We start from the raw sequence: 25,587 nt of genomic DNA on the forward strand, positions 1-25,587 counted from the left end.
GGATGAGTGAGGTAGTGAAATAGAGGAGTGATGCAGACAGGGAGGAGGGTAGATAGAGGGGAATGGGGGTGAGTGAGGTAGTGAAATAGAGGAGTGATGCAGACAGGGAGGGGTGTAGATAGAGGGGAATGGGATGAGTGAGGTAGTGAAATAGAACCGTAATGCAGACAGGGAGGAGGGTAGATAGAGGGGAATGGGAAAGGGTGAAAAAGACAGAAGGAAGAAGGAAAGAGAGACAGGAGGAGAGAGAAGGGGGAGATGGGTGAGGAAAAAGTAAGAGGAGGGAGAAAGAGAAGGGGGAGATTGGTGAGGAAAAAGTAAGAAAGGAGGGAGAGAGAGAAGGGGGATGGTGAGGAAAAAAGTAAGAGGAGGGAGAAAGAGAAGGGGGAGATGGGTAAGGAAAAGGTAAGAGGGGAGGGAGAGAGAGAGGGAATCGGTAGATGAAGTCAGTCAGTCAGTCAGTCCCTAAGCTTACACAAACATAATCATGACATATGCCATAACCATCCATGACTGGTTCTGTCAGTCTGCAACAGACAAACTTTTCAAGCTGCCTGACCCCATCTAATAAGATTAATAATTTAAATGAATATTTAATACCTAAATTCCATGTGTTGTGCTGTGTGTATGTGTGTTTCTGTGTGTAACTACAGATGAAACAGCGTGAAAGTGAATAGGAAAGTCCGCTGTCAACTAGTTACAGTTAGAATTCAATTGTCCTTTCACAAAACGACAAGAGGTTCAACCTTTTTCTGCGTGATCCAGTCTTGACTGAAAGGAAATGAGCGTTACATTGATGGTGCCATGCTAACCAAGCTTACCCTCACTACAGTTCCACAGAATTAGAATAACTAGAATGGAAAATCATGGCTCCATGACTTGAATGGGCATTTTTGTTCTAGACATTATATTTCTATTACCAGCTCCAATACATAATCAGTCCCATTTCTTATTAGTATTGTTCATGCATGAGTGCGCCAGCCGTTCCGGACGACTGCGTGATAACTCTCTTGGTAGCCGATGTGAGCGTGACTTTTAAACAGGTCAACATTCCCAAAACCGCGGGTCCAGACAGATTACCAGGACGTGTACTCAAAGCATGTGTGGACCAACTGGCAAGTGTCTTCACTGAGATTTTCAACCTCTCCCTGACAGAGTCTGTAATACCTATATATTTCAAGCAGAACACCATAGTCCCTGTGCCCAAGGAAGCGAAGGTTAAATGATTAAATGCTTAAATGATTACTGCCCTGTAGCACTCATGTCGGTAGCCATGAAGTGCTTTGAAAGGCGAGTCATGGTTCACATCAACAGCATCATCCTGAATACCCTAGATCCACTCCAACTCGCATACCGCCCCAACAGATCCACAGATGAGCAATCTCAGTCGCACTCCACAATGCCCTTTCCCACCTGGACAAAAGGAACACCTATGTGAGAATGCTCTTCATTGCCTACAGCTCAGCGTTCAACACGATAGTGCCCACAAAGCTCATCACTAAGCTAAGGACCCTGGGACTAAACACCTGCCTCTGCAACTGGATCCTGGACTTCCTGATGGGCCACCACCAGGAGGTAAGGGTAGGCAACAACACATCTGCCATGCTGATCCTCAACACTAGGGCCCCTCAGGGGTGCGTGCTTAGTCCCCTCCTGTACTTCCTGTTCATCCATGACTGTGTGGCCAAACACAACTCCAACACCATCATTAGTGGTAGGCCTGATTACCGACAACAATGAGACAGCCTATAGTCGGAGGAGGTCAGAGACCTGGCTATGTGGTGCCAGGACAACAGCCTCTCCCTCAATGTGAGCAAGACAAAGGAGCTGATCGTGGACTACAGGAAAAGGTGGGCCGAACAGGCCCCCATTAACATTGATGGCGAGTAGAGAGTTTCAAGTTCCTTGGTGTCCACATCACCAACAAACTATCATGGTCCAAACACACCAAGATACATGTAGTTGTGAAGAGGGCATGACAACACCTTTTCCCCCTCAAGGGCCTGAAAAGATTTGTCTGGGTCCCCAGATCCTCAAAAATTCTACAACTGCACCATCGAGAGCATCCTGATTGGTTGCATCACCGCCTGGTATGGAAACTGCTCGGCATCTGACTGTAAGGCCCTACAGAAGGTAGTGCGTACGGCCCAGTACATCACTGGGGCCAAGCTTCCTGCCATCCAGGACCTATATACTAAGCAGTGTCAGAGGAAAGCCTCAAAAATGGTCAAAGACTCCAGGTTATAAGTATATAACAAGTTATAGACTGTTTTCTCTGCTACCGCACGGCAAGCGGTACCGGTGCGCCAAGTCTAGGTCCAAAAGGCTCCTTAACAGCTTCTACCCCCAAAGCCATTAGACTGCTGAACAATGAATCAAATGGCCACCAAGACTATTTGTTTTTACACCGCTGCCACTAGTTGTTTATTATCTTTGCATAGTCACTTTACTCCTCAATCTACAAATGACCTCGACTAACCTGTACCCCCTCACATTAACTCGGTACTGGTGCCCCCTGTGTAAAGCCTTGGTATCGTTATTTTATTTACTTTAGTTACTTTTTACTTTAGTTTATTTGGTCAATATTTTACTTTAGTTTATTTGGTCAATATTTTACTTTAGTTTATTTGGTCAATATTTTACTTTAGTTTATTTGGTAAATATTTTAATTTAGTTTATTTGGTCAATATTTTACTCATCTCATATGTCTATGCATTACTCATCTCATATGTCTATGCATTACTCATCTCATATGTCTATGCATTACTCATCTCATATGTCTATGCATTACTCATCTCATATGTCTATGCATTACTCATCTCATATGTCTATGCATTACTCATCTCATATGTCTATGCATTACTCATCTCATATGTCTATGCATTACTCATCTCATATGTCTATGCATTACTCATCTCATATGTCTATGCATTACTCATCTCATATGTCTATGCATTACTCATCTCATATGTCTATGCATTACTCATCTCATATGTCTATGCATTACTCATCTCATATGTCTATGCATTACTCATCTCATATGTCTATGCATTACTCATCTCATATGTCTATGCATTACTCATCTCATATGTCTATGCATTACTCATCTCATATGTCTATGCATTACTCATCTTGCCTATGCCTCACGGCCATCGCTCATTTAAATATTTATATGTACATGTTCTTATTCACCCCTTCACATTTGTGTGTCTAAAGTAGCTGTTGTGAATTTGTTAGATTACTCATTAGTTATTACTGCATTGTCGGAACGAGAAGCACAAGCATTTCGCTACACTCGCATTAACATCTGCTAACCATGTGTATGTGACCAATAAAATTGGATTTGATTTGGAACTCTTTCTTAAACTGCATTGTTGGTTAAGTAAGCATTTGTGACTAATAAAGTTTGATTTAATTTGATGCCATACTTCCAAGTCTCACGAGGGAGACTGGAAATTGAGGTTTGTTTCTCAACAACTCAGGAGGGAAACATTCTAAACATGCCAAATATGTAAACATTCTGTTTTGTACTCTACACTCAAATTTAGTTTGACAGGAAAACAAGTTTGGATGGATATGTAAACAAAATGCTTCATAACAGGCATAAATGGTTAGGTCTGTTAGGGGGTTTGTATTACTATTCTCGTGGGTACCGAAAATCCCCAAAAGCCCCCAAAAAGAAAAAACAAGTCAAATTATTCCTCATGGAGACATTTCCCAGGTTCCCACAAGGACAAAGGCTATTTTAGGATTAGAGTTTAGGGTTAGGGTTACAATTAGGTTTAGGTTTTAGGGTTAGGTTTAGGGGTTAGGGTTATGGGTTAAGGTTTAGGGCTTAGGTGTAGGGGTTAGATTAGGGTTAGGGGTTAGGTTTAGGGTTAAAGGTTAGGGAAAACATGATTTTGAATGGAAATGCATTTTAGGTCCCCACAAGGATAGTAAAACATATGCTGGGTGTGTGTGTGTGTTTTTGTCCTTACGTGCAAACATGTTTGTTCTTGTTATGCATGTGTTGTGTGTGTGTTGCTCTGCCTGCATCCCATAGTCAGGCACAATAGTTTGGCGGGCCATCACTAGATCACAGCAGAGTGTATCCATGATTCACACACACACACACACACACACACACACACACACACACACACACACACACACACACACACACACACACACACACACACACACACACACACACACACACACACACACACACACACACACACACACACACACACACACACACACACACACACACACTCACACGGTTAGATGGACATCTGCCTGAGAGGAGTGCGTGAGAAGAAGTGAGAAGCTGCTCTTCAGTCACAAGATGAGATAAGACAAGGAGGGCTATGGAGATTGCACTGTGGTACATGGCCTTAAGTTTCCTCACTGTCCTCTGAGAGAGATCATTTGTGAATGACTACGTTAACCTTGTCTGTAAGCTCTAGGTTCTTTCCTGGTTCAAGGTTAAATCTGGGTTGTTGTTTTTTTCGATTCAGAGGCGGGATCTTGGTGTACTCTTAAAGGAAAGGAGCTACACTTTATGTAAGCATGCAGCATACCACCCTGCATTCCACTGCTGGCTTGCCTCTGAAGCTAAGCATGGTTGGTCCTGGTTGGAAGTGGTGTTGGGGTGGGGGCCAGTAGGAGGCACTCTTTCTTTCCTCTGGTCTAAAAAAAAGATCCCAATGCCCCAGAGCAGTGATTGGGGACATTGCCCTGTGTGGTCCTTCTGTAGCTCAGTTGGTAGAGCATGGTGCTTGTAACGCCAGGGTAGTGGGTTCGATTCCCGGGACCACCCATACGTAGAATGTATGCACACATGACTGTAAGTTGGTTTGGATAAAAGCGTCTGCTAAATGGCATATATAGGGTGCCGTCTTTCGGGTGGGATGCTAAACGGGTGTCCTGACTCTCTGTGGTCACTAAACGATCCCATGGCACTGGTGTTAACCCCGGTGTCCTGGCTAAATTCCCAATCTGACCGTCATACCATCACGGCCACCTAATCGTCCCTTTCCGCACCCCCTTTAGCTAATCCTCAGGTCATTGCTGTAAATGAGAACGTCGTCTCAGTCAACTTACCTGGTAATATATGGGTTAAAGAAAAACAAACTCAAAACGAGCTCTAACTGAGTCAGGGAGCATTGCTGTGTGTGTACACCACCCACTGTCATTACAGTAGGTGTCATGTAATAGAACTCTCGAAAGTTGCAGAAGTTCTTTACTCCCCCCGTGGATTTGTTCAGCATCCACTGATGTGTAGGAGGTGCTATGTGTTGTGCTCGTCCCCAGGCTTTTACGTCACAGTCAAAGAGTAGCTCCATCAATGGTTTTGTGCAGGAGAATCCCTATCCGTCAGCTGTATTTTGTATAACTATGCAGGTCTTAGGATTTTCGGCACAGCCGCTATCAATATTCATCAGAGGGGTCAGGAACGGTTCCACGGATTGTCATAACTGGTTGTGTGTTCGGTACGACTCAAAGCCTCCACTGGTGAGTCGGTGGTCGCACAGTACGTGTGATAATGCGTGACTCCAGGATTTGATTCGGTAGAGTAGACTCGATATCAATTGAATGTGTCCTGTATGATTCCATGCATCATCACAACTCAGTCAGTGTTCCCCCGAGGAAGGAGCCCCGCACTCTCCATTCTCCATGAGCCTTGGGATTTTAAACAGTATACAACTCCTAGGCTATCAATATCAACCAGAGTTGTCATGTACAATTCCTCATGTCGCCACAACTGGTGTCAGCCTCACTCACCCTGAGGAAGGAGTCCAACGCTCCGTTCTCCATGAACTCGGTGATGATGAGCACGGGGCAGCTGCGGGTCAGCACGCCCTCCAGCCGGATCACATTGGGGTGGTCGAACTGGCCCATGATTGACGCTTCCCCCAGGAAATCCCGCCTCTGGTGCTCTGTGTAACCCGCCTTCAGCGTTTTGATGGCCACCACCCCCTCACGGCGGCTGGCCTGCTTCAGGCGCCCGCGGCACACCTCCCCGAACTCACCTGGGTGGGGAAGGGAGTGAGTGGAAGGAGTGGAGGAGGGAGTGTGGATTGGGGAGGGGGGAGGGAAGTAAGGGAGAGGGAGCGCATTACTGGTTTGAACTGAGGAGGAAGAAGAGGAAGACGAGGAGGAAGAGAGCGAGGGATGGAGTTTGTGAGGAGGGGAGGAAAAGAGAGCGAGAGCTCAGGGGTCGGAGAGGTTGGGGAGGGATTGAGGGACGGAAAGATCAACCTGCGACCGGGAGTGGTGCCTGGGACCGGTGTAGGGGGAGAGGGGACGGATGAGGAGCTTGGGGGTTTTGGTGCCTTGGTAAAAAGTTGTGTGTTTAAAAAGGAAAAGAAGAGAAAAGCAAAGGAGGCATTCAAGGTTGAAGTTGGGAGATAGAAAGACATGCTCTTAGAGAAGAAACAGCAGACTTGGTGGACGACAGAAGCAGACACTCCAAACTCCCCCTCCAATACACGCATACCCTCTCAACAACCGCTGCCCATCCTCTGAACACACACACTGCCCACCCAGCACAAATCCTGTTCAACCAACCCCCCCCCTCAGCATTGACCACTCCCCAAAACACAATCGACTCCAAAAAAGCCTACCCCTTAAAATCCACATTTCAAAAAGGCCGCACTAAAAAAGGCATAATCTTTGAAAATTATAGTTATGTCACACATGCAGCTAACAAAAATATATGGAAATGTCTGCTCTACTTAAAATTACAACCAACTAATTGCAGCATTAATGCAAAAATGGAAGAGGAAAGTGGAAGGGGGAGAAGTAAGGAACTTGTCTGTCGACCCTGCATTAAAGACCAAAATTGTCTAAAGAAAATGGTGATAAATTAAAAAAGTAAACCAGTTTCATTTCAGGACCAAAAAAAATAGACAGCTGTGCCATATAGATTGCATAATAGTTGGGAAGAGATTTCTGATGTACCAATTCCATGGCACATGGTTTATGAACTGATACACAAAACAACCATGGATTCAAAACTCAAGTTTTTAAATTAAAATGTTGTACAAAATTATTGCAACCAATAGAATGTTATATATTATGGGGGATACAACCAGCAGATTTTTCTGCGAGGAGACAGAATCATTAGATCATTTGTTTTAGTACTGTCCATACGTAGCTTGTTTTTAGTCACAGGTTCAGGAATGGCAGAAGAATTGCAACAATTTACCTGGAGCTAACTCTGCAAATAGCAACTGCTGGGTGATTTTAAAAGGCATAGTCAATCGATCAATAACATCATAATACTCAAGCAACAAAATGGAGCTCGAGCTAAAAATTAAATTAGCTTTAATTTACATGTAGAATCTAAAGTTCAGAACTTTTGTGAAGCATCACAGCACAGTCGAAAAATATGTGGCAAATAGAAATCAAAACTGGATGGTGTTCAGAGATAGATGGGAGGGGTTGAGGGTAGCTAAAGGCTGGGACTGGATGGTGTTCAGAGATAGATGGGAGGGGTTGAGTGGAGCTGAAGGCTGGGACTGGATGGTGTTCAGAGATAGATGGGAGGGGTTGAGGGTAGCTAAAGGCTGGGACTGGATGGTGTTCAGAGATAGATGGGAGGGGTTGAGTGGAGCTGAAGGCTGGGACTGGATGGTGTTCAGAGATAGATGGGAGGGGTTGAGTGGAGCTGAAGGCTGGGACTGGATGGTGTTCAGAGATAGATGGGAGGGGTTGAGGGTAGCTAAAGACTGGGACTGGATGGTGTTCAGAGATAGATGGGAGGGGTTGAGTGGAGCTGAAGGCTGGGACTTGATGGTGTTCAGAGATAGATGGGAGGGGTTGAGTGGAGCTGAAGGCTGGGACTGGATGGTGTTCAGAGATAGATGGGAGGGGTTGAGGGTGGCTGAAGGCTGGGACTGGATGGTGTTCAGAGATAGATGGGAGGGGTTGAGGGAGCTGAAAGGCTGGGACTGGATGGTGTTCAGAGATAGATGGGAGGGGTTGAGTGGAGCTGAAGGCTGGGACTGGATGGTGTTCAGAGATAGATGGGAGGGGTTGAGTGGAGCTGAAGGCTGGGACTGGATGGTGTTCAGAGATAGATGGGAGGGGTTGAGGGTAGCTAAAGGCTGGGACTGGATGGTTTCAGAGATAGATGGGAGGGGTTGAGTGGAGCTGAAGGCTGGGACTTGATGGTGTTCAGAGATAGATGGGAGGGGTTGAGTGGAGCTGAAGGCTGGGACTGGATGGTGTTCAGAGATAGATGGGAGGGGTTGAGTGGAGCTGAAGGCTGGGACTGGATGGTGTTCAGAGATAGATGGGAGGGGTTGAGGGAGCTGAAGGCTGGGACTGGATGGTGTTCAGAGATAGATGGGAGGGGTTGAGTGGAGCTGAAGGCTGGGACTGGATGGTGTTCAGAGATAGATGGGAGGGGTTGAGTGGAGCTGAAGGCTGGGACTGGATGGTGTTCAGAGATAGATGGGAGGGGTTGAGGGTAGCTAAAGGCTGGGACTGGATGGTGTTCAGAGATAGATGGGAGGGGTTGAGTGGAGCTGAAGGCTGGGACTGGATGGTGTTCAGAGATAGATGGGAGGGGTTGAGTGGAGAGCTGAAGGCTGGGACTGGATGGTGTTCAGAGATAGATGGGAGGGGTTGAGGGAGCTGAAGGCTGGGACTGGATGGTGTTCAGAGATAGATGGGAGGGGTTGAGTGGAGCTGAAGGCTGGGACTGGATGGTGTTCAGAGATAGATGGGAGGGGTTGAGTGGAGCTGAAGGCTGGGACTGGATGGTGTTCAGAGATAGATGGGAGGGGTTGAGTGTAACTGAAGGCTGGGACTGGATGGTGTTCAGAGATAGATGGGAGGGGTTGAGTGGAGCTGAAGGCTGGGACTGGATGGTGTTCAGAGACAGATGGGAGGGGTTGAGTGGAGCTGAAGGCTGGGACTGGATGGTGTTCAGAGATAGATGGGAGGGGTTGAGTGGAGCTGAAGGCTGGGACTGGATGGTGTTCAGAGATAGATGGGAGGGGTTGAGGGTAGCTGAAGGATGGGACTGGATGGTGTTCAGAGATAGATGGGAGGGGTTGAGTGGAGCTGAAGGCTGGGACTGGATGGTGTTCAGAGATAGATGGGAGGGGTTGAGGGAGCTGAAGGATGGGACTGGATGGTGTTCAGAGATAGATGGGAGGGGTTGAGGGTAGCTGAAGGATGGGACTGGATGGTGTTCAGAGATAGATGGGAGGGGTTGAGTGGAGCTGAAGGCTGGGACTGGATGGTGTTCAGAGATAGATGGGAGGGGTTGAGGGTAGCTGAAGGCTGGGACTGGATGGTGTTCAGAGATAGATGGGAGGGGTTGAGGAGCTGAAGGCTGGGACTGGATGGTGTTCAGAGCCAGATGGGAGGGGTTGAGTGGAGCTGAAAGCTGGGACTAAAAACAAACAAAAGATACATTTTGTAAAATGTTTGGTGTCCGTAAAATGTATATAGTATGTATAAGCTGGAAGTAGAAGCCTAAGTGTTGGTGTCCATTAGTTTACTCCAATTAGGGGAGGGATGATAGGGTTAGGGGAAAATAATGAAAGCATATATAGTCTATATTTATACAAAAAATATGGGGATTGGAAATAATGTAGACAATTACATTGATGGAAGCCACAAACTATCTGCAATATTAAAGCTGATCTTCCCTCTAAAGAATCACACTGGAGTGGTGAAGGTAGGTTTATACATATAAAGGGACTGGTAGTAGAAATATAAAATATTAAAGCTGATCGACCCCCTGAAAAAATATAGCTATATTAGTTACCTGCACCAATGACCTCCTCGATCTTCACGCACGAGATGTCTATCTCCTTGGCAAACTCGTGGATGGCCTCGTTGGGGTCCTCGTAAGTGAACGGGTCAATGTATACTTTCACCCCCGGGGAAACTAGAGAGATGAAATGAATGAAGGGAGGATTGCATCAGATGTTTTTCGCCAGGTCTTGAACACACACACTGAGTGACTATAATACAGTCATGACTGGTCTCAAATTGGAAGCATGAACAGCATATGAGCATATCTATCACACAGCTCGGGAGCCTTGAAGAGCGGGGGGGGTTGATAAACCTGATCTAGATAATCCTGGTTTTGTGTGAGCAAATGCAGTTTCCTGCCTTGGTCAGATGACTGAATAATTCATTCAATCAGGTGGTTTACCGTCTTGGTTTGAACAAAGGGCCACAGAAGCTGCAGCTCTTCAGGATTAGAGTTGTATAGTATGCACACACACACACACACACACACAGACACACACACACACACACACACACACACACACACACACACACACACAACCTCCTCCCCAAACACACACACAAATACACAACCCCCTCCCCCCAACACACACAACCCCCTGCCCCCAACACACACACATACAACCCGCTTCCCCCAACACACACACACACAGACAACCCCCTGCCCCCAACACACACACACACACAACCCCCTGCCCCCAACACACACACACATACAACCCCCAACACACACACACACACATACAACCCACTTCCCCCAACACACACACACACACACACACCCCCTGCCCCCAACACACACACACACACACAACCCCCTGCCCCCAACACACACCCCCTCCCCCAGTGCTCACCGTACCGCTGCTGCACAAACACACAACACCCTCCCCAAACACACAACACCCTCCCCAAACACACACTCACAAAAGCACAACCCCCTGCCCCAAAGACACACACAGGGCGGCAGGGTAGCCTAGTGGTTAGAGCGTTGGACTAGTTGCAAGTTCAAGCCCCCGAGCTGACAAGGTACAAATCTGTTGTTCTGCCCCTGAACAGGCAGTTAACCCACTGTTCCTAGGCCGTCATTGAAAATAAGAATTTGTTCTTAACTGACTTGCCTAGTAAAATAAAGGTAAAATAAAAAATATACAACCCACTCCCCCATTACCCACACACTCTCCCCCAGTTCTCACCGTACTGCTGCAGCTTCTCTGTGTACTCCAGCTCCGAACCGCTGTGTTGCTTCCTGCAAACAAGGACCACACACGCACAATCTCAGTCGTATGATCAATCCTCATTCCTGGCTGGCACTCCACAGGCTGCTTTCAAATAACAAGCGGATGATAACAGATTGTATTCAGACAGTCGAGAATGGAACAATGCTAAGGTTGGCTTAAGCCTTTCTAAGGGCTTTTCAGGATTCAAGAAGTCGCCAAATAATGACCAAAAAGGCCTGTGTTAGATAAATAGACACATATAAAAAACCACAACTTACCTAGAGCAAACTATGGCCATGACCACAATGGCAACAATGACCACTAGACCGGCCGACGCCGAGCCCACGATGAGCGGCAGCTGGTCCTGCACCGATTTCTGAGGGTCACCTGAGAAAAACACAAAAAAACAATGATAAATAAACAATAAACACCTGAAATGTCACTGAGGAATTCTTCAAAGAAACAGCTAGTGAAATGTGCAAGCGGATTCATGCCAAAACAAAATAAATGGGATGTGAATTGTATTCCAATCTGTGTTTAGTTTTTCATTTAGACACAATAAAAAAAAGCGCTTTATAAAAACTAAAAAAGCCAAGTTAGTGGCCTTGTGGTTAGTGTCCGCCCTGCGATTGGGAGGTTGGGAGTTCGATCCCCGGCCAGTGCGCCTCTGCTTGGCACTCAGCATTGAATTCGATTGGGGTTAAGGCCTTGCGATAGACTAGCGTCCTGCACATCAAGCTGCCTCACGCTACAGAAACAGGAGACTGGCTGCTGCTCCTAGAAGCCAAGCCTTACGCAAGGCTACTTACTTATTCCAAAAAGCAATGCACTCTGGTAAAAAAGAAAACACGCATATTGAAAAACAAGATATTTTATTTCAATGTTTTTACATGTATTAATCCTGCATTAATCTGCTTCCGTAATAGACTGTAGAAATATCACACAGCCATTAAGAGCACATTTTTTTTTTTGAAACAGACAACTTCTTCAAATGGCTTCTTCACTACTTGGGTGGATTGTACTTATTAAAGTGAACATAGAAAAGCTTTGAAACACCGGTGAAAAACAAACATGAAAGGCAATGGTGGAGGATACTGATGAACAGTGAAGGGAGAGAGAGAGAGACAATGAACTCGTGAAGGCAGAAAAGGAAGAGAGACAGAGGGAAAGCAAGAGGCACAGAGACAGATGGGGAGGAAGAGCTCGACACAGAGCACAGAGAGAAAGAATGAGACAACGAAGGAGCACAGGAGGAGGAGAGAGAGAGAGAGAAATTCTTACTGTGTATGGAGGTGCTGAAGTCCATAGGGATACTGTAGTGTCCGTAGCCAGCCACAGTGCGAGCCCGGACCTGGACAACGTAGGGAGTGGCAGCCCTCAGTCCCTCCACACGGGTTGAGCTGTGCTGGGCCGTCACCGTGTGTGACATGGCCTGGCCCTATGGAACACATCAATCAATCAACCAGTCGAACAAATGTACTTATGAAACCCTTTTAACATCAGCGGCTGTCACATGATTTGACAGTAACACAGCTTAGACGGAAATCAGAGGCAGACTGACAAGGAAAACTCCCTAGAAGCGAGAAAACCTTGAGGAACCCCGACAACACATGGATTAGAATCGAAAAAAAATGCGAAATTATTTTTCTTTTTGAAAAAAGGGACAGCATTCACTTGATGTAGTTGTGTTAATTTGGTTCATAGTCTTTTCTATATGAGCAGCATGTCTATGTCCATCGGACACATGATGCTGATGCTGCTGAAGAAAATACACATCTGCATCAAGTGAGCTCTAACCTGTGAAATGCCAAAAACAACCCAGCTACATCAGACAAAAGATGCAATATTTACTTTTCAAACATATTTTGTACAATTGTTTTCTTTCCAGTGACTCTTCAAACTTAAAGTACAGAGTAAATGTTTCATAATGTAAATCATGGTTGAATCAGAGAACTTTGAGCCTGGTCCCAGATGCGTTTCGGCTGTATAGTCAACACCTACAAGTTGGCTATACAGCCCAAACCGATCTGGGACCAGGCTATAAAACAGTGTCTTACCCTTTCGTAGTACTTTATCTCGTAATCCAGGATGACCCCGTTGGGTTTCTCTGGGGGAAGCCAGGACAGGCTGAGGGTGTCTGACGTTGACCTCATCAGGTGCACTGTGGGTATTGCTGACGGTGCTGTGATTGGACAACAAAAGAGGGTGATGTAAATAAGTCAAAAGAAATGCAAGCTTTAAGAGCATTTTTGTTCCACTGTATAAATGAAATTCGCAACGTGTACAAGCTCTTCGTCTAGCATTGTTTACGATTATCTGACTTCTTACCATGACATTTATCTGACCATTCTCCATGACATTTCAGTTTATTGATTTGGTACTAAGCTGAAATGACACATACTGAGGCCATAAACTCACACAAAGCATCAGTCCTTAGAACAAGATGAGACAGTAGAAAGTAGATGACTTTGTTGCTGCTAACCTGAGTTGAGTGGTAAAGTTGGTGCCATTGAGTGGTGTGTCGTCGTGTAGTCAGAGAGGCGATGTTAAGTGGTAGGTAGCTACTTTACTTACAGTGGTGACCTTGAGTGGTGTGTTGTCGTGTGGTGAGGTGAGAGTGAGTGCCGATATCAATTATTCATGTTGAGTGCTGCTAACGTTAAGCGCTGACAAAGCGTTACGACGATACTAACCGGCCTGGTTGGTGGTGATGTTGACGGTGGCGTATCGCGGTGCGCCGGGGCTCTTCCCAGAGACGCCGTTGACCGCCTGGACCTCAAAGCTGTAGCGGGTGTGCGCCTGCAGGTTCCTCACCACCACCTTCTTCTGGGTCAGGCCGAGTCGGCGCGGCGACATGTCCATGTTGTCGTCGCAGCGCGAGCACGGGCTCTGGTCGCGCTGACACTTCTTACACACCACGTTGTAGATGACGTCGTCCCGCCCGCCGACGTCCAGCGGCTCCTCCCACTCCAGGGCGATCGAGGTCTCGTTCACCGTGGAGATGACGTTCTGAGGTGGCGAGGGCACGGCTGGACAGAAATGCCACATACGGGTTAGTGATGTCCTCTGAACACCGCTTATAGAGGCTAATATTGTAGAACCTCACTGTTAAAACCATAGTCTTCGAACCCCACTCTAAGCATTTATGATTTGCTTACTCAAGATACCAATTAGGGCTTATTTTCCTGGGTCCATACAGTTCATACAAGTGTCCACTTTCTGGTGGAGAAATATGATCTCCAGCACATAATGAATTGAACAGAAGTCTTCATTTATTTTATATATACCATGTTCATTCCATGCATGACTTCAACATTATAATTCATGGAACTTAATAAATCATTACCCATTAAATAGCAATGGGAGTTCATTCCATATGTTCTGCTATATACATGATGACATAAATAGCAGGATTCATACAGCGAATATAAACCATATCCAAGCCACGCTTGACTTAAACATCACTATTCATGAAACGTGATTCATTACCCATAAAATAGCGATGATCTGAATTGAAATGATCCATTGCACAGCGGTGGTGCGTAGGAGTGTATACCTATGGAACAGTGTTACTCAATGGAGACGAGTTCTTTAAATAAGAACGGTATGAAATCGGGGTAACGTGTCATAAATGCTACAGGGGACAACTGGAGCAGCAAGCAGAATGTTTCTTTCATCCAGTTACAGAGGCTGGGGGGGGGGGGAATCTAAACCCAAACCCCCCTCAAAGCCGACTCAGACAACACCTACTACGGCAGCAGCACATGGCGAGGTAATGCTTTCAGAGTGTGTCAGTTCACGCATCTCAACCAACTCAGTTCAGCTCCTCTGCCTGTTCGTCCTAAGTGGAGCTAGTCCCCCCCCCCCCCCCCCCACATGCTCTGTCCTATCCAATTAGACTGGCACAGTTTAGAATGTGGCCTCATCTAATTGGGCACAAAGTCTGAAATGCTGGGCTCCCGACGTGAGCCCCGAGCTGAGCTTTCGAGTACAACACCCTCGACCCCTTGCTAAACATTGTCTGCCAGGCCTGGCACACGCTCTGGCAGGCTATAGGGGATGTATGGAGTCCGAGTTGTCTGCGACGATAGTGGCACAGTGGTTTGAAAAGATTTGGACACAGTGACACAGTCCGAATTTTCTCAACAAGGAGAGTGTGCACGAGTCATAGGGGCTCAGTCACAGTTAATGTATGTTATACGAGTCATAGGGGCTCAGTCACAGTTAATGTATGTTATACGAGTCATAGGGGCTCAGTCACAGTTAATGTATGTTATACGAGTCATAGGGGCTCAGTCACAGTTAATGTCATGTTATCACAGTTAATGTCATAGGGGCTCAGTCACAGTTAATGTATGTTATACGAGTCATAGGGGCTCAGTCACAGTTAATGTATGTTATACGAGTCATAGGGGCTCAGTCACAGTTAATGTATGTTATACGGTTAATGTATGTTATACGAGTCATAGGGGCTCAGTCACAGTTAATGTATGTTATACGAGTCATAGGGGCTCAGTCACAGTTAATGTATGTTATACGAGTCATAGGGGCTCAGTCACAGTTAATGTATGTTATACGAGTCATAGGGGCTCAGTCACAGTTAATGTATGTTATACGAGTCATAGGGGCTCAGTCACAGTTAATGTATGTTATACGAGTCATAGGGGCTCAGTCACAGTTAATGTATGTTATACGAGTCATAGGGGCTCAGTCACAGTTAATGTATGTTATACGAGTCATAGGGGCTCAGTCACAGTTAATGTATGTTATACGAGTCATAGGGGCTCAGTCACAGTTAATGTATGTTATGCCAGAGGGGAAAAAAGGCCTTTGGTGTTAGGCTATGTCACAAGCAGTGCATGTCTATCACACACATATTGTGATATCTCTGAGAAAAAGGGGGATTTCTCTGATAAAGGTGTCTGTGGAAACAACCGCAGTTGCTCAAGTTAAAACTAAACTGCCTTCACAGACACTTGCACCATGGCGGTTTTCGAAAACTCTCTGGGCCAGTTCCTCAGACAAAGGCTAAGCCTAGTTCTACACTAAGTCGCATGGAGAATCTCCCAATGCTCAACGGAGAATCTTCATTGAATATCTACAGCCAATGACGAATGCTAACGAAAAACGGTGAGCTTGACTTACTGGTGCAGGCTGAGTCCGGAGGGTCACTGTCGGCACGGTAGAAGCCACTCTGGCATAGGCAGATGCTGGCACCCCTGGAGCTTGTGCGACTGTTGGGGGGGCAGGGGTAACACGAGCCCTCCCCCTGCTTGTACTTGAATGACCCAGGGGCGCACGCTATATTGGGAAGACAAAAGTGAAAGGGACAGTCAGAACACTGTCAAAGTCAATAAAGAACAACACCAAACCAAGGCCGGCACACATACTACACATCTCAGTCCGGCTGGGGGTCAAGAATGTTAGAAAGGCCTAACTATTGATATTAGGGCCGTTCTCGTTGAGTTTGAGAGAGCTACTCTGTCCAAATCTTTCACAATTGCGATCGTAAACAATGAAGAGAAAAACATTTTCTTTCCCCCTCCCACAAAATTAAAATCACAGTGCAGTTATCACGAAACATATTCTTTGCCGTGTTATAGCCTAACTAGACGATAGGCTATAAAGGCCTGGGGAAAGTTGGGTCATTTAAATAAAACCAGAGAGATAGAGGTGAACTGTAGGCTACTTGGCAAATTTGCAAGACAAGACATTGCGAGATACAGATTACCATGACATATCCACACGGTTCTTTCTGCCTGCCCCCTCCTCTCTCTGCCTCGTGCCGGCTCGTCTGCTCTTTCTCTTCGCTAATGATGCAAGTGTGTGTTCAGTCTTCGGTCTGGTGCATGTAGAGTATACTCCCATATTCCTTAATGATAGGCCCTGCCTTACTGAAGTTTGCAAGATAAAGCATTGCATTGTGAGATTCAGCTTTTGATTGCCGATAGATAGGCCTAGTGCACGGTTCTGACTCTGTCTACCTAGTGGCCGACCTGCCTGTACTGTGCCCGTCCCCTCTTTCTCCCTTGCTTTGGAAGACGCAAATGTGTGTGTGTTTCTTTTTACGCAGAGGTACACCAACTAATCCGTTTCCTCCGTTCCAAAAGTATCCAAATCTTAGGAGTCGATTCCTTGCGGATTCTAATCTTGGCACTCGGAAATGGGAGTCGACACCAGGAGTCGACGTGCAAGGAGTCGATTATTTTGGAGACGACTCTCCCCCACCACGTCATTGCTGTTAACGGTTGGGGAAAAATGGCAGAGAAAGGCAAGCGACATCAGCGAAGTCCTACATGGCAATGCTTTGAGAAGTTAAGTGAGAAGGCGGTAAAGTGCAACATTTGCGAGGTGGAACTGAGGTACAGTAATGGTAATACAGGTGCAATGCTTAACTATCTGAAATGGACGCACTTTGAAATCACACAGAATTTATTAACATTTCTTTTCGTTTTAACGGAAAACCAATACAAAAAACATTAAACGCTAAGATTTTTTTCTCTCTCCTCATTTGTCACATCCCTCTAGCTAGTCTGTCAAAGACCTCCATGTCATATCGTCACACTCGACTACCTCAGTCCGTGTGGGGTGGAAATATGTCAGGAAGCCGTTGGAAACTTCTAGCTAGTCTGTGCAAATCCTTCATACCCTCTCATTTTCATCATAACATATGAGGGATTTCAATCTATCCCAGAGAGGACTCTGGATGACAGGTAAATTGAGAGCGAAAGATGAAGATGGACGGATTACAGTAGATTGTTCCGGTCTGGCTAACAAGGGTGGAGGATACTATTGAAAGTAAGCATACGCCCGAATCCATCACTCAGGTGTCTACCTGGGGCTTAGAAGAACACAATTCAAAAACGTGGGTCCGAACACATACAAAGCAGCTTGACCATCAATCATATGCAACTATAGGGATGCTGTTTTGCTTCTCTTTGTCGGGGCCCATCCTCTATCAATTCAATCGCCAACGTCATTGACAAAAGTGTCAAGATAAACCAAAAAAGGTCTCAACCTCAAACGGGGTTAAGAGTTGCACTAAAAGTTGGGTTAAGGAGGTTTACACTAAGAGGTTGTAAATATCACTTAGAAACTAGACTCTACTTTCACCTTTCTCACATTCCTTAAGTGTGGTGTAAAACCGTGGCTCTGGCTAACATCTGTCTTATCAGCATGGGTGCTCGTAAAAACCTTTCTGGCGAGAGTTTGTGATTAACTAGTCGGGCTAAGTGGTTTTCCAGTTTTATTTTAAGCTAAGTCCTAATTCCCCGGGAATGCCACTTCGTGTGAATTTAGCGAACTTTAAAGTTCCGCATTCTAGCTAAAAAAAAAACATGTAATAAATAGTTTGGTTAAGATAACATGAAAATGTGTTTTGGATCTCGTAACTTGACTAAGACCTCAGACCCAGATACACTCTTGAAACATTAATCTGATTTATGTTTGTCTTATTATATATTGTACCATCGTTTTCGTTTGTTTGTTTCACTTGAATCCTCCGCTTTAATCCATTAACCTTGGAGGGAATGCCCATTTGTCTTTCTCTCTCCAATACCGGAAAGTTCTGTGCCCTCACTGGCCTCTCCCTCTCTACCCCACCTCCCGCTCACCCACCCTCCCTCTTCCCCCACACACCCTCCCTCTCCACCACCACTCCCTCTCTCCTCCCCTCTCTCTCTAACCCCTTTCCTCTCCATCCCTCCCTCTCTACAACCCCCCCTTCTCTTCATTCCACCTCTCTCTCTCTCGACTGAGGTAACGTCCCTGTGATTAATGGTGAGCGGTGGCAGTGTTGGCTCACGGTGGTCTGAGCGGTGGTAATGAGTGCAGCCGCCTGTAGATGAACTAACGGTGGGGAGACCATACAGGAAATTACACTTCCTCCTCCTCGCCACCGCCCGCCTCTGCCACGCCTGAAGCCTCTGGAGAGCCTTTTATCAGGCGTCGACAACAGGCTTTTAACCTTGAGCCGCCAAATGGCCATAAATGAGCTCTCTGGCGCGTGTTATTCACCGTTTCTCACGCCCAGGTGAAGAGAGGAGAGAGACGAGGAAGCTTCTCTTTCTTTCTCTGACCGTTCCTCATTTTGGCATGGGCAATCAGCAATTCACAGCTCAATCTCATTGTCCTTCTCTCTCTCTCTCCCTCTGTCTGTCTCTCGCTTTATCTCTCCTTCTCCGTCTCACAATATATCTCTCTCCACCTCAATATCTCTTTCTCCTTTACAATCTCTGTCTCTCCCTCACACAATATTCTCTCTCCCACTATCTTCCTTTCTCCTCACTATCTTTTTCCCTTTCACTATCTCATTCTCCCTCTCCCTCCGATCTCCCCCCTCTCTCAATATTTGTATGCTGCTGCTCTCCGCAACAGCTCATTAATGCAAACTCTCCACCCTCCTTCACCCTTCATTCATGCGCCACACAATACATACAGAGGGTGGAGTAGACTGTGTGACTTGAATTGAGCATAAAAAACCCAGGCTTTGGCTAAGCATTAAAAACCAGGCTTTAGTTAAGCATTAAAAACCAGGCTTTGGCTAAGCATTAAAAAACAGGATTTAGTTAAGCATTAAAACCAGGCTTTAGTTAAGCATTAAAAACCAGGCTTTGGATAAGCATTAAAAACCAGGCTGTAGTTAAGCATTAAAAACCATGCTTTAGTTAAGCCCTTGAAGCTAGGGGGCACTATTTTTATGTTTGGAAAAATAACGTTCCCAAAGTAAACGGAGTAGACTGTGTGACTTGAATTGAGCATAAAAAACCCAGGCTTTGGCTAAGCATTAAAAACCAGGCTTTAGTTAAGCATTAAAAACCAGGCTTTGGCTAAGCATTAAAAAACAGGATTTAGTTAAGCATTAAAACCAGGCTTTAGTTAAGCATTAAAAACCAGGCTTTGGATAAGCATTAAAAACCAGGCTGTAGTTAAGCATTAAAAACCATGCTTTAGTTAAGCCCTTGAAGCTAGGGGGCACTATTTTTATGTTTGGAAAAATAACGTTCCCAAAGTAAACGGCCTATTTCTCAGGACCAGACGCTAGAATAAGCATATAATTTACATATTAGGATAGAAAACACTCTAAAGTCTCCAAAACGGTCAAAATTTTGTCTGTGAGTTAAACAGAACTGATTTTGCAGGCTAAAACCTGAGGAAAATCCAATCAGGAAGTGCCACTGTTTTTGAAACCTCTCTGTTGTTATGCATCCGTATTGCCCACTTAAAGGGATATCAACATTAAAAAACAGGCTTTAGTTAAACATTAAAAACCAGGCTTTAGTTCAAAGTAAAAACAGGCACCTATAGACTAAAAACTCACCCTGGCACTGTGTGTCGGCCATAGCAGGCTCAAACCCCGGCATGCAGGTACAAGACCCCACGGGAACCATCCACTCCCCATCCCCGTTGCAGTATAGCTTAAGAGGGACGGACAACTCCTGCGCGTTAGACACACACGCCCCCGGGGCGATGACCAAGGAGGTGGCCTCGGCCCCTGTGGCCGTCTCGGGGAAGACGGCGAAGTTTGCGATGGTCGTCGAGCACTTCTTGAAGAAAACCCGCACGGATATCAAGGACATACAAGCCCCCAGGTCCTGGAAGGCCAGGTAGAAGCCGGCCTTGGAAATAGGGCCAAAGCTTCTCACTTTGGTGTTGATCCTGCCTGCCTCGAGCAAGGAAAAACTCTCATCAGGGGCAATGGTGTCAACTTTGACATAAGGGGTCTCCCTCCACAAGGGACTACTTTCCGTAGCGGTATCGCCATCAGACTCGTAGTAGAAGAGGTTAAAGGTCTCCTTGCAGGAGCCGGGGATGTTGGGAATACTGGCACAGTCACGGACGGAGAACTTGAGCTCCACGTAGACGCGCAGCACGCCCTTACGGGGGATGAAGTCCGTCCTCAGCCAATTGTTCTGGTTGGGTTCGCGCACATTGCACACCTGGTATGTCCTGATAGGACTCATTGAATCGTCGTAGCCGCTCACCTCCTCCCACTGCAGGAAAACAGACAAACAATGTTACTAGTGAAGAGAAATGTAGATATCATCAGACCTGGGTTCAAATAGTATTTATTTTATTTCAAAAAGTTTAGCTGCGTTTGGTTGAGCTTGCTTGAGCCAATGCAATAGTGCCAAAAATGCAAACCCTACTAATCTGGCACTCCAGACAGGCTCTAACATGCAAAGCCTTAGAAATAAAACAAATACTAATTGAACCTAGGTCTTCATATAATCATAGTATAATTGCACAGGAAAGGTAGCAATCAGAATGTCCTTCCTAGGAAATGTTGGTTCTCCAAATGCTACAGTAATTTAGTAGGTGCTGATATTGAAAAAGATTACAGGGCCTATTTTTAATGAGTTCTGCCATTTCTAATGTCAAATTGTGTATAATGCAAACAGTGCATTATTTACTAAAGGGGCAATTCAAATGCAATGTCCTCTTTCTGGATGCATCATGGAGGTGTTATGGTGTATAGTGTAATACTTGAATTAATAGACTGGCTGTTTATTTGCTCAAATCACTGAACACAACAGGCGCTTATTAGAGACCGGCTTCTATTTGAGCCAGGCGTCTATTTCCCTTTTGCTCATTTGAATAGTTAATTGTTTAGTTCCAGCATTCACTTCCAGCATTTTAATACATTTCTTCATTTCCTTCAATAATGTGTTATCATTTACACACTGTGTCACGTTTTATTCTGTCTTAGTATGCCTCTATTTCAACCCCCAAAATGTTTTTTTTTCACAGAGCAATTGTTTTCGTGTTTGACCATACATTTTCGGCAGTTCTTACTTTTGCCATTAGAGGGCGATCGGACGATTTCTGGGGGTGTGTACTCCCCAAAGTTGTTGACTGTTTTTATGCTTGCTCGTTAGCTAGAAGTTCTCAGCTGTTCGCAACCAATGGCTAGCAGTTTCTTACGTGTGATGAAAACGGATGATTGACATAATCTTTGACACGTTACTGAATTATTTCATGCAACAAATCAAACGTTACAACTCGTAAACAATTCATGGTAATTCATGGTTACCGCATAATTTAGACCCGGTGTTTATTTGAAACGGGTGTTTGTGTGTTGAAATGTGTGCCGTTGCTCGGCTATGGACAGGCGGCTATTTGAGACTCAGCGTTTAATTGAAGTTTTACGGTACTTTACGATTCAAGTGGTATATTTCAAGTGGAACATTTCCAAGCCTACTCTTCAAAGCCGTGAGAAGTATTTTTTGCATGCTATGAAACGTGGTCAGTATACCTCATTGAGTGAAGCAGTCAATTAATTATTTCACAGCACTTAGCTTCAACAACGGTCTAACGATGATATGGTTCTCTACAGTCAGCAAATAAACCATTTACACCAGTTCATATCCCCAGATATTCTACGCCAAATATATTCTACAATATAGGCATGAGTACCTATAGGAAATATTCAAAGAGCTATCTATTACAGGATTAAATCCATGATTAACCATGATCCATGATTAACTGGGTTATTAACATATTTTTGCCCAAGGAATAAATCACCTTTTCCAAGAAGTTAATCTTTTGATTCTAACAACTCAACCTGAATAATTCATTTCCATTCTTAATGAGGGCGCCAAACATTGATCAATTCAACAAGAGGAACAGAATGCATAATTCCATATTTGGCAGAGCACGCACGCATGCAATTTATTCCAAAACGATGAGTCCAGGAGTCAGCGTCCTACACCATAAATCAAGTGCAACACGTCGCAGCAGCAATACCTCACAAATATGATAATTGCACCCGGACAGAACGTATGGGCTTGTCACGCATTTCGAGAGGGCCGCCTTGCCCTAATGACATATGACTTCTTGGGGTGCAAAGACATTCGGTGTGAGTCTGCAGAAAGGCCTGAAAAAGAATGGACTGCCGAAGAGTGTTGCCATGGTAACCCATCGGTTTCATCGACTGACTTTGCGCTCACGTACAAAAGACAAATTACACTGCCCGGCAGTGGGGAAGGTCTGTCAAGCTGTTAGCCTAGGGGTCAAATATATGTTGTTTTACTTCCTCACCATTTCTATGGGGGATATCATCAGCTGAAATATTCATTCCCAGCTGTAATTTGCCTATTGGCTTCTTCCACTTTAAGAGAAATACAGTACAAGTCAAAAGTTTGGACACATGTACTCATTCAAGGGTTTTTCATAATTTTTTACTATTTTCTACATTGTAGAATAATAGTGAAGAAATCAAAACTGTGACATAACACATATGGAATCATGCAGTAACCACAAAAGTGTTAAACAAATCTAAATATGTTATATTTGAGATGATTTAAAGTAGCCACCCTTTGCCTTGATGACAGCTTTGCACAATCTTGGCATTCTCTCGACCAACTTCACCTGGAATGCTTTTCCAACTGTCTTGAAGGAGTTTACACATACGCTGAGCACTTGTTGGCTGCTTTTCCTTCACTTTGCGGTCCGACTCATCCCAAACCATTTCAAATAGGTTGAGGTCGGAGATTGTGGAGGCCAAGTCATCTGATTCAGCACTCTATCAATCTTCTTATTGGTCAAATAACCATTACACAGCCTGGAGGTATGTTGGGTCATTGTTCTGTTGAAAAACAAAATGATAGCCCCACTAAGAGCAAACCAGATGGGATGGCATATTGCTGCAGAATGCTGTGGTAGCCATGCTGGTCAAATGTGCCTTGAATTCTAAATAAATCACCAACAGTATCACCAGCAAAGCACCCCCACACTATCACTCCTCCATGCTTCACGGTGGGAACTACACATGTGGAGATCATCCGTTAAACTACTCTGCGTCTCACAAAGACACGGCGGTTTGAACCAAATATCTCAAATTTGGACTCATCAGACCAAAGGACAGATTTCCACTGGTCTAATATCCTTTGCTCGTGTTTCTGGGCCCAAGAAATTCTCTTCTTCTTATTGGTGTCCTTTAATAGTGGTTTCGACTATGAAGGGCTGATTCACACAGTCTCCTCTGAACAGTGGACGTTGAGATGTGTCTGTTATTTGAACTCTGTGAAGCATTTATTTGGGCTGCAACCTGAGGTTCAGTTAACTATAATGAACTTATCCTCTGCAGCCGCGGTAACTTGGTCTTCTTTTCCTGTGGCGGTCCTCATGAGAGCCAGTTTCATCATAGTGCTTGATGGTTTTTGCGACTGCACTTGAAGAAACTTCCAAAGTTATTGAAATTTTCCGGATTTACTGACCTTCATGTCTTCAAGTAATGATGGACTGTCATTTCTCTTGCTTATTTGAGTTGTTCTTGCCATAATATGGACTTGTTCTTTTACCAAGTAGGGCTATGTTCTGTATACCACCCATCCCTTGTCACAAACCCAACTGATTGGCTCAAACGCATTAAGAAGGAAAGAAATTCCACAAATTAACTGAACAAGGCGCACCTGTTAATTGAAATGCATTCCAGGTGACTACCTCAAGAAGCTGGTTGAGAGAATGCCAAGAGTGTGCAAAGCTGTCATCAAGGCAAATAGTTGCTACTTTGAGATTTTTCAAATCCAAAAAATATTTTGATTTGTTTAAACACTTTTGTGGTTACTACATGATTCAATGTGTTATTTCATAGTTGTTATGTATTCTCTATTAATCTACAATGTAGAAAATAGTAAACAAAGAATGAGTAGGTGGAATGAGTAGGTGTGTCCAAACTTTTGACTGGTACTGTATTTCCAAATTCTTCAGCTAGTGTTGCTGCAGCCGTGTTTGTTGCCATTTTGGGTCCATATGTACTAAATATGAGTATGTAGCAGAGTTTAGTTTTTTTTTTTACTATATTGGAGATTTGTGTTTTGGACTATTTTGGAGGTTTGGGGGATCTTCAACTTTTTCAACTTAAAGGTGTATGTTTCTCATTTGTTTTTAGCAACGAAGAAAAGAAAATAAACTTTACAAAGAGAGGTATAAAACAGTGGGAGGTGTGTCGGTTAAGTCAGGGGGAGCTGTACTAAGTAGCAAATGTAACAAATGCTGTGGAATAACAACACACTCACCCCACTCTCCGGAAACGTGGTCCAGGCCAGTTCTGTGGTCGCCCACTTGCTGTCCATTAGTGTTTCTATAAATCAAGAACAGGAGAGTTAGTTAAACCAAGAAGCTATTGTAACAAACAATAACTCAGGGTTTCCCAAACCCGGGGCCCCAAGGGGTGCGCGCTTTCGTTTTAGCCCTAGCACTACACAGCTGATTCAAATAATCAACTAATCATCAGGTTTTCATCATTTGAATCAGCTGTGTAGGGCTAGGGCAAAAACCAAAACCCCCTCGGGGTCCTGAGGACCCGAGTTTGGGAAACGCTGCAATAACTATTCATTGGTGGTTGGAAATAAAAATTATAGTCCTAAAAGCAGAAGTCTATTATTTACCTCATTTATTATTTTTGTCTATTCTTCTAATAAGACGACAGTAATTCTATCGGCATCAATTCCACACGGATACATACAAAACTGGGTACACAGAAAGTCTGTCATGAGAAAACTGTTAAATCCTCATAAAGCGCTAAATAAAAAGATGATGATGGAAGAAAAAACCTGTCTGCCTTTGATATCACTGAAAATGTAGAAATTTGAGAAAACATCCCTTC

General features: G+C 44.8%; 1 protein-coding gene across 1 annotated transcript in view; it reads right to left on the minus strand.

The window, feature by feature from the left end:
- The window catches only part of ephb3a (eph receptor B3a), a 43,053-nt gene that overhangs the window by 7,909 nt on the left and 9,557 nt on the right, over positions 1–25,587 (minus strand). The window contains exons 2-11 of the mRNA XM_046322201.1: positions 24,998–25,062; positions 20,299–20,971; positions 16,125–16,280; positions 13,673–14,008; positions 13,037–13,161; positions 12,261–12,417; positions 11,258–11,366; positions 10,956–11,008; positions 9,773–9,895; positions 5,770–6,017 (exon numbers count right to left, since the gene is read on the minus strand). Coding sequence (XP_046178157.1) covers positions 5,770–6,017; positions 9,773–9,895; positions 10,956–11,008; positions 11,258–11,366; positions 12,261–12,417; positions 13,037–13,161; positions 13,673–14,008; positions 16,125–16,280; positions 20,299–20,971; positions 24,998–25,062 — 2,045 coding nt within the window. The remainder of the gene's footprint in view (positions 1–5,769; positions 6,018–9,772; positions 9,896–10,955; positions 11,009–11,257; positions 11,367–12,260; positions 12,418–13,036; positions 13,162–13,672; positions 14,009–16,124; positions 16,281–20,298; positions 20,972–24,997; positions 25,063–25,587) is intronic.

Source organism: Oncorhynchus gorbuscha, linkage group LG22 (genome assembly GCF_021184085.1).
Source record: "Oncorhynchus gorbuscha isolate QuinsamMale2020 ecotype Even-year linkage group LG22, OgorEven_v1.0, whole genome shotgun sequence".
NCBI lineage: Eukaryota > Metazoa > Chordata > Actinopteri > Salmoniformes > Salmonidae > Oncorhynchus > Oncorhynchus gorbuscha.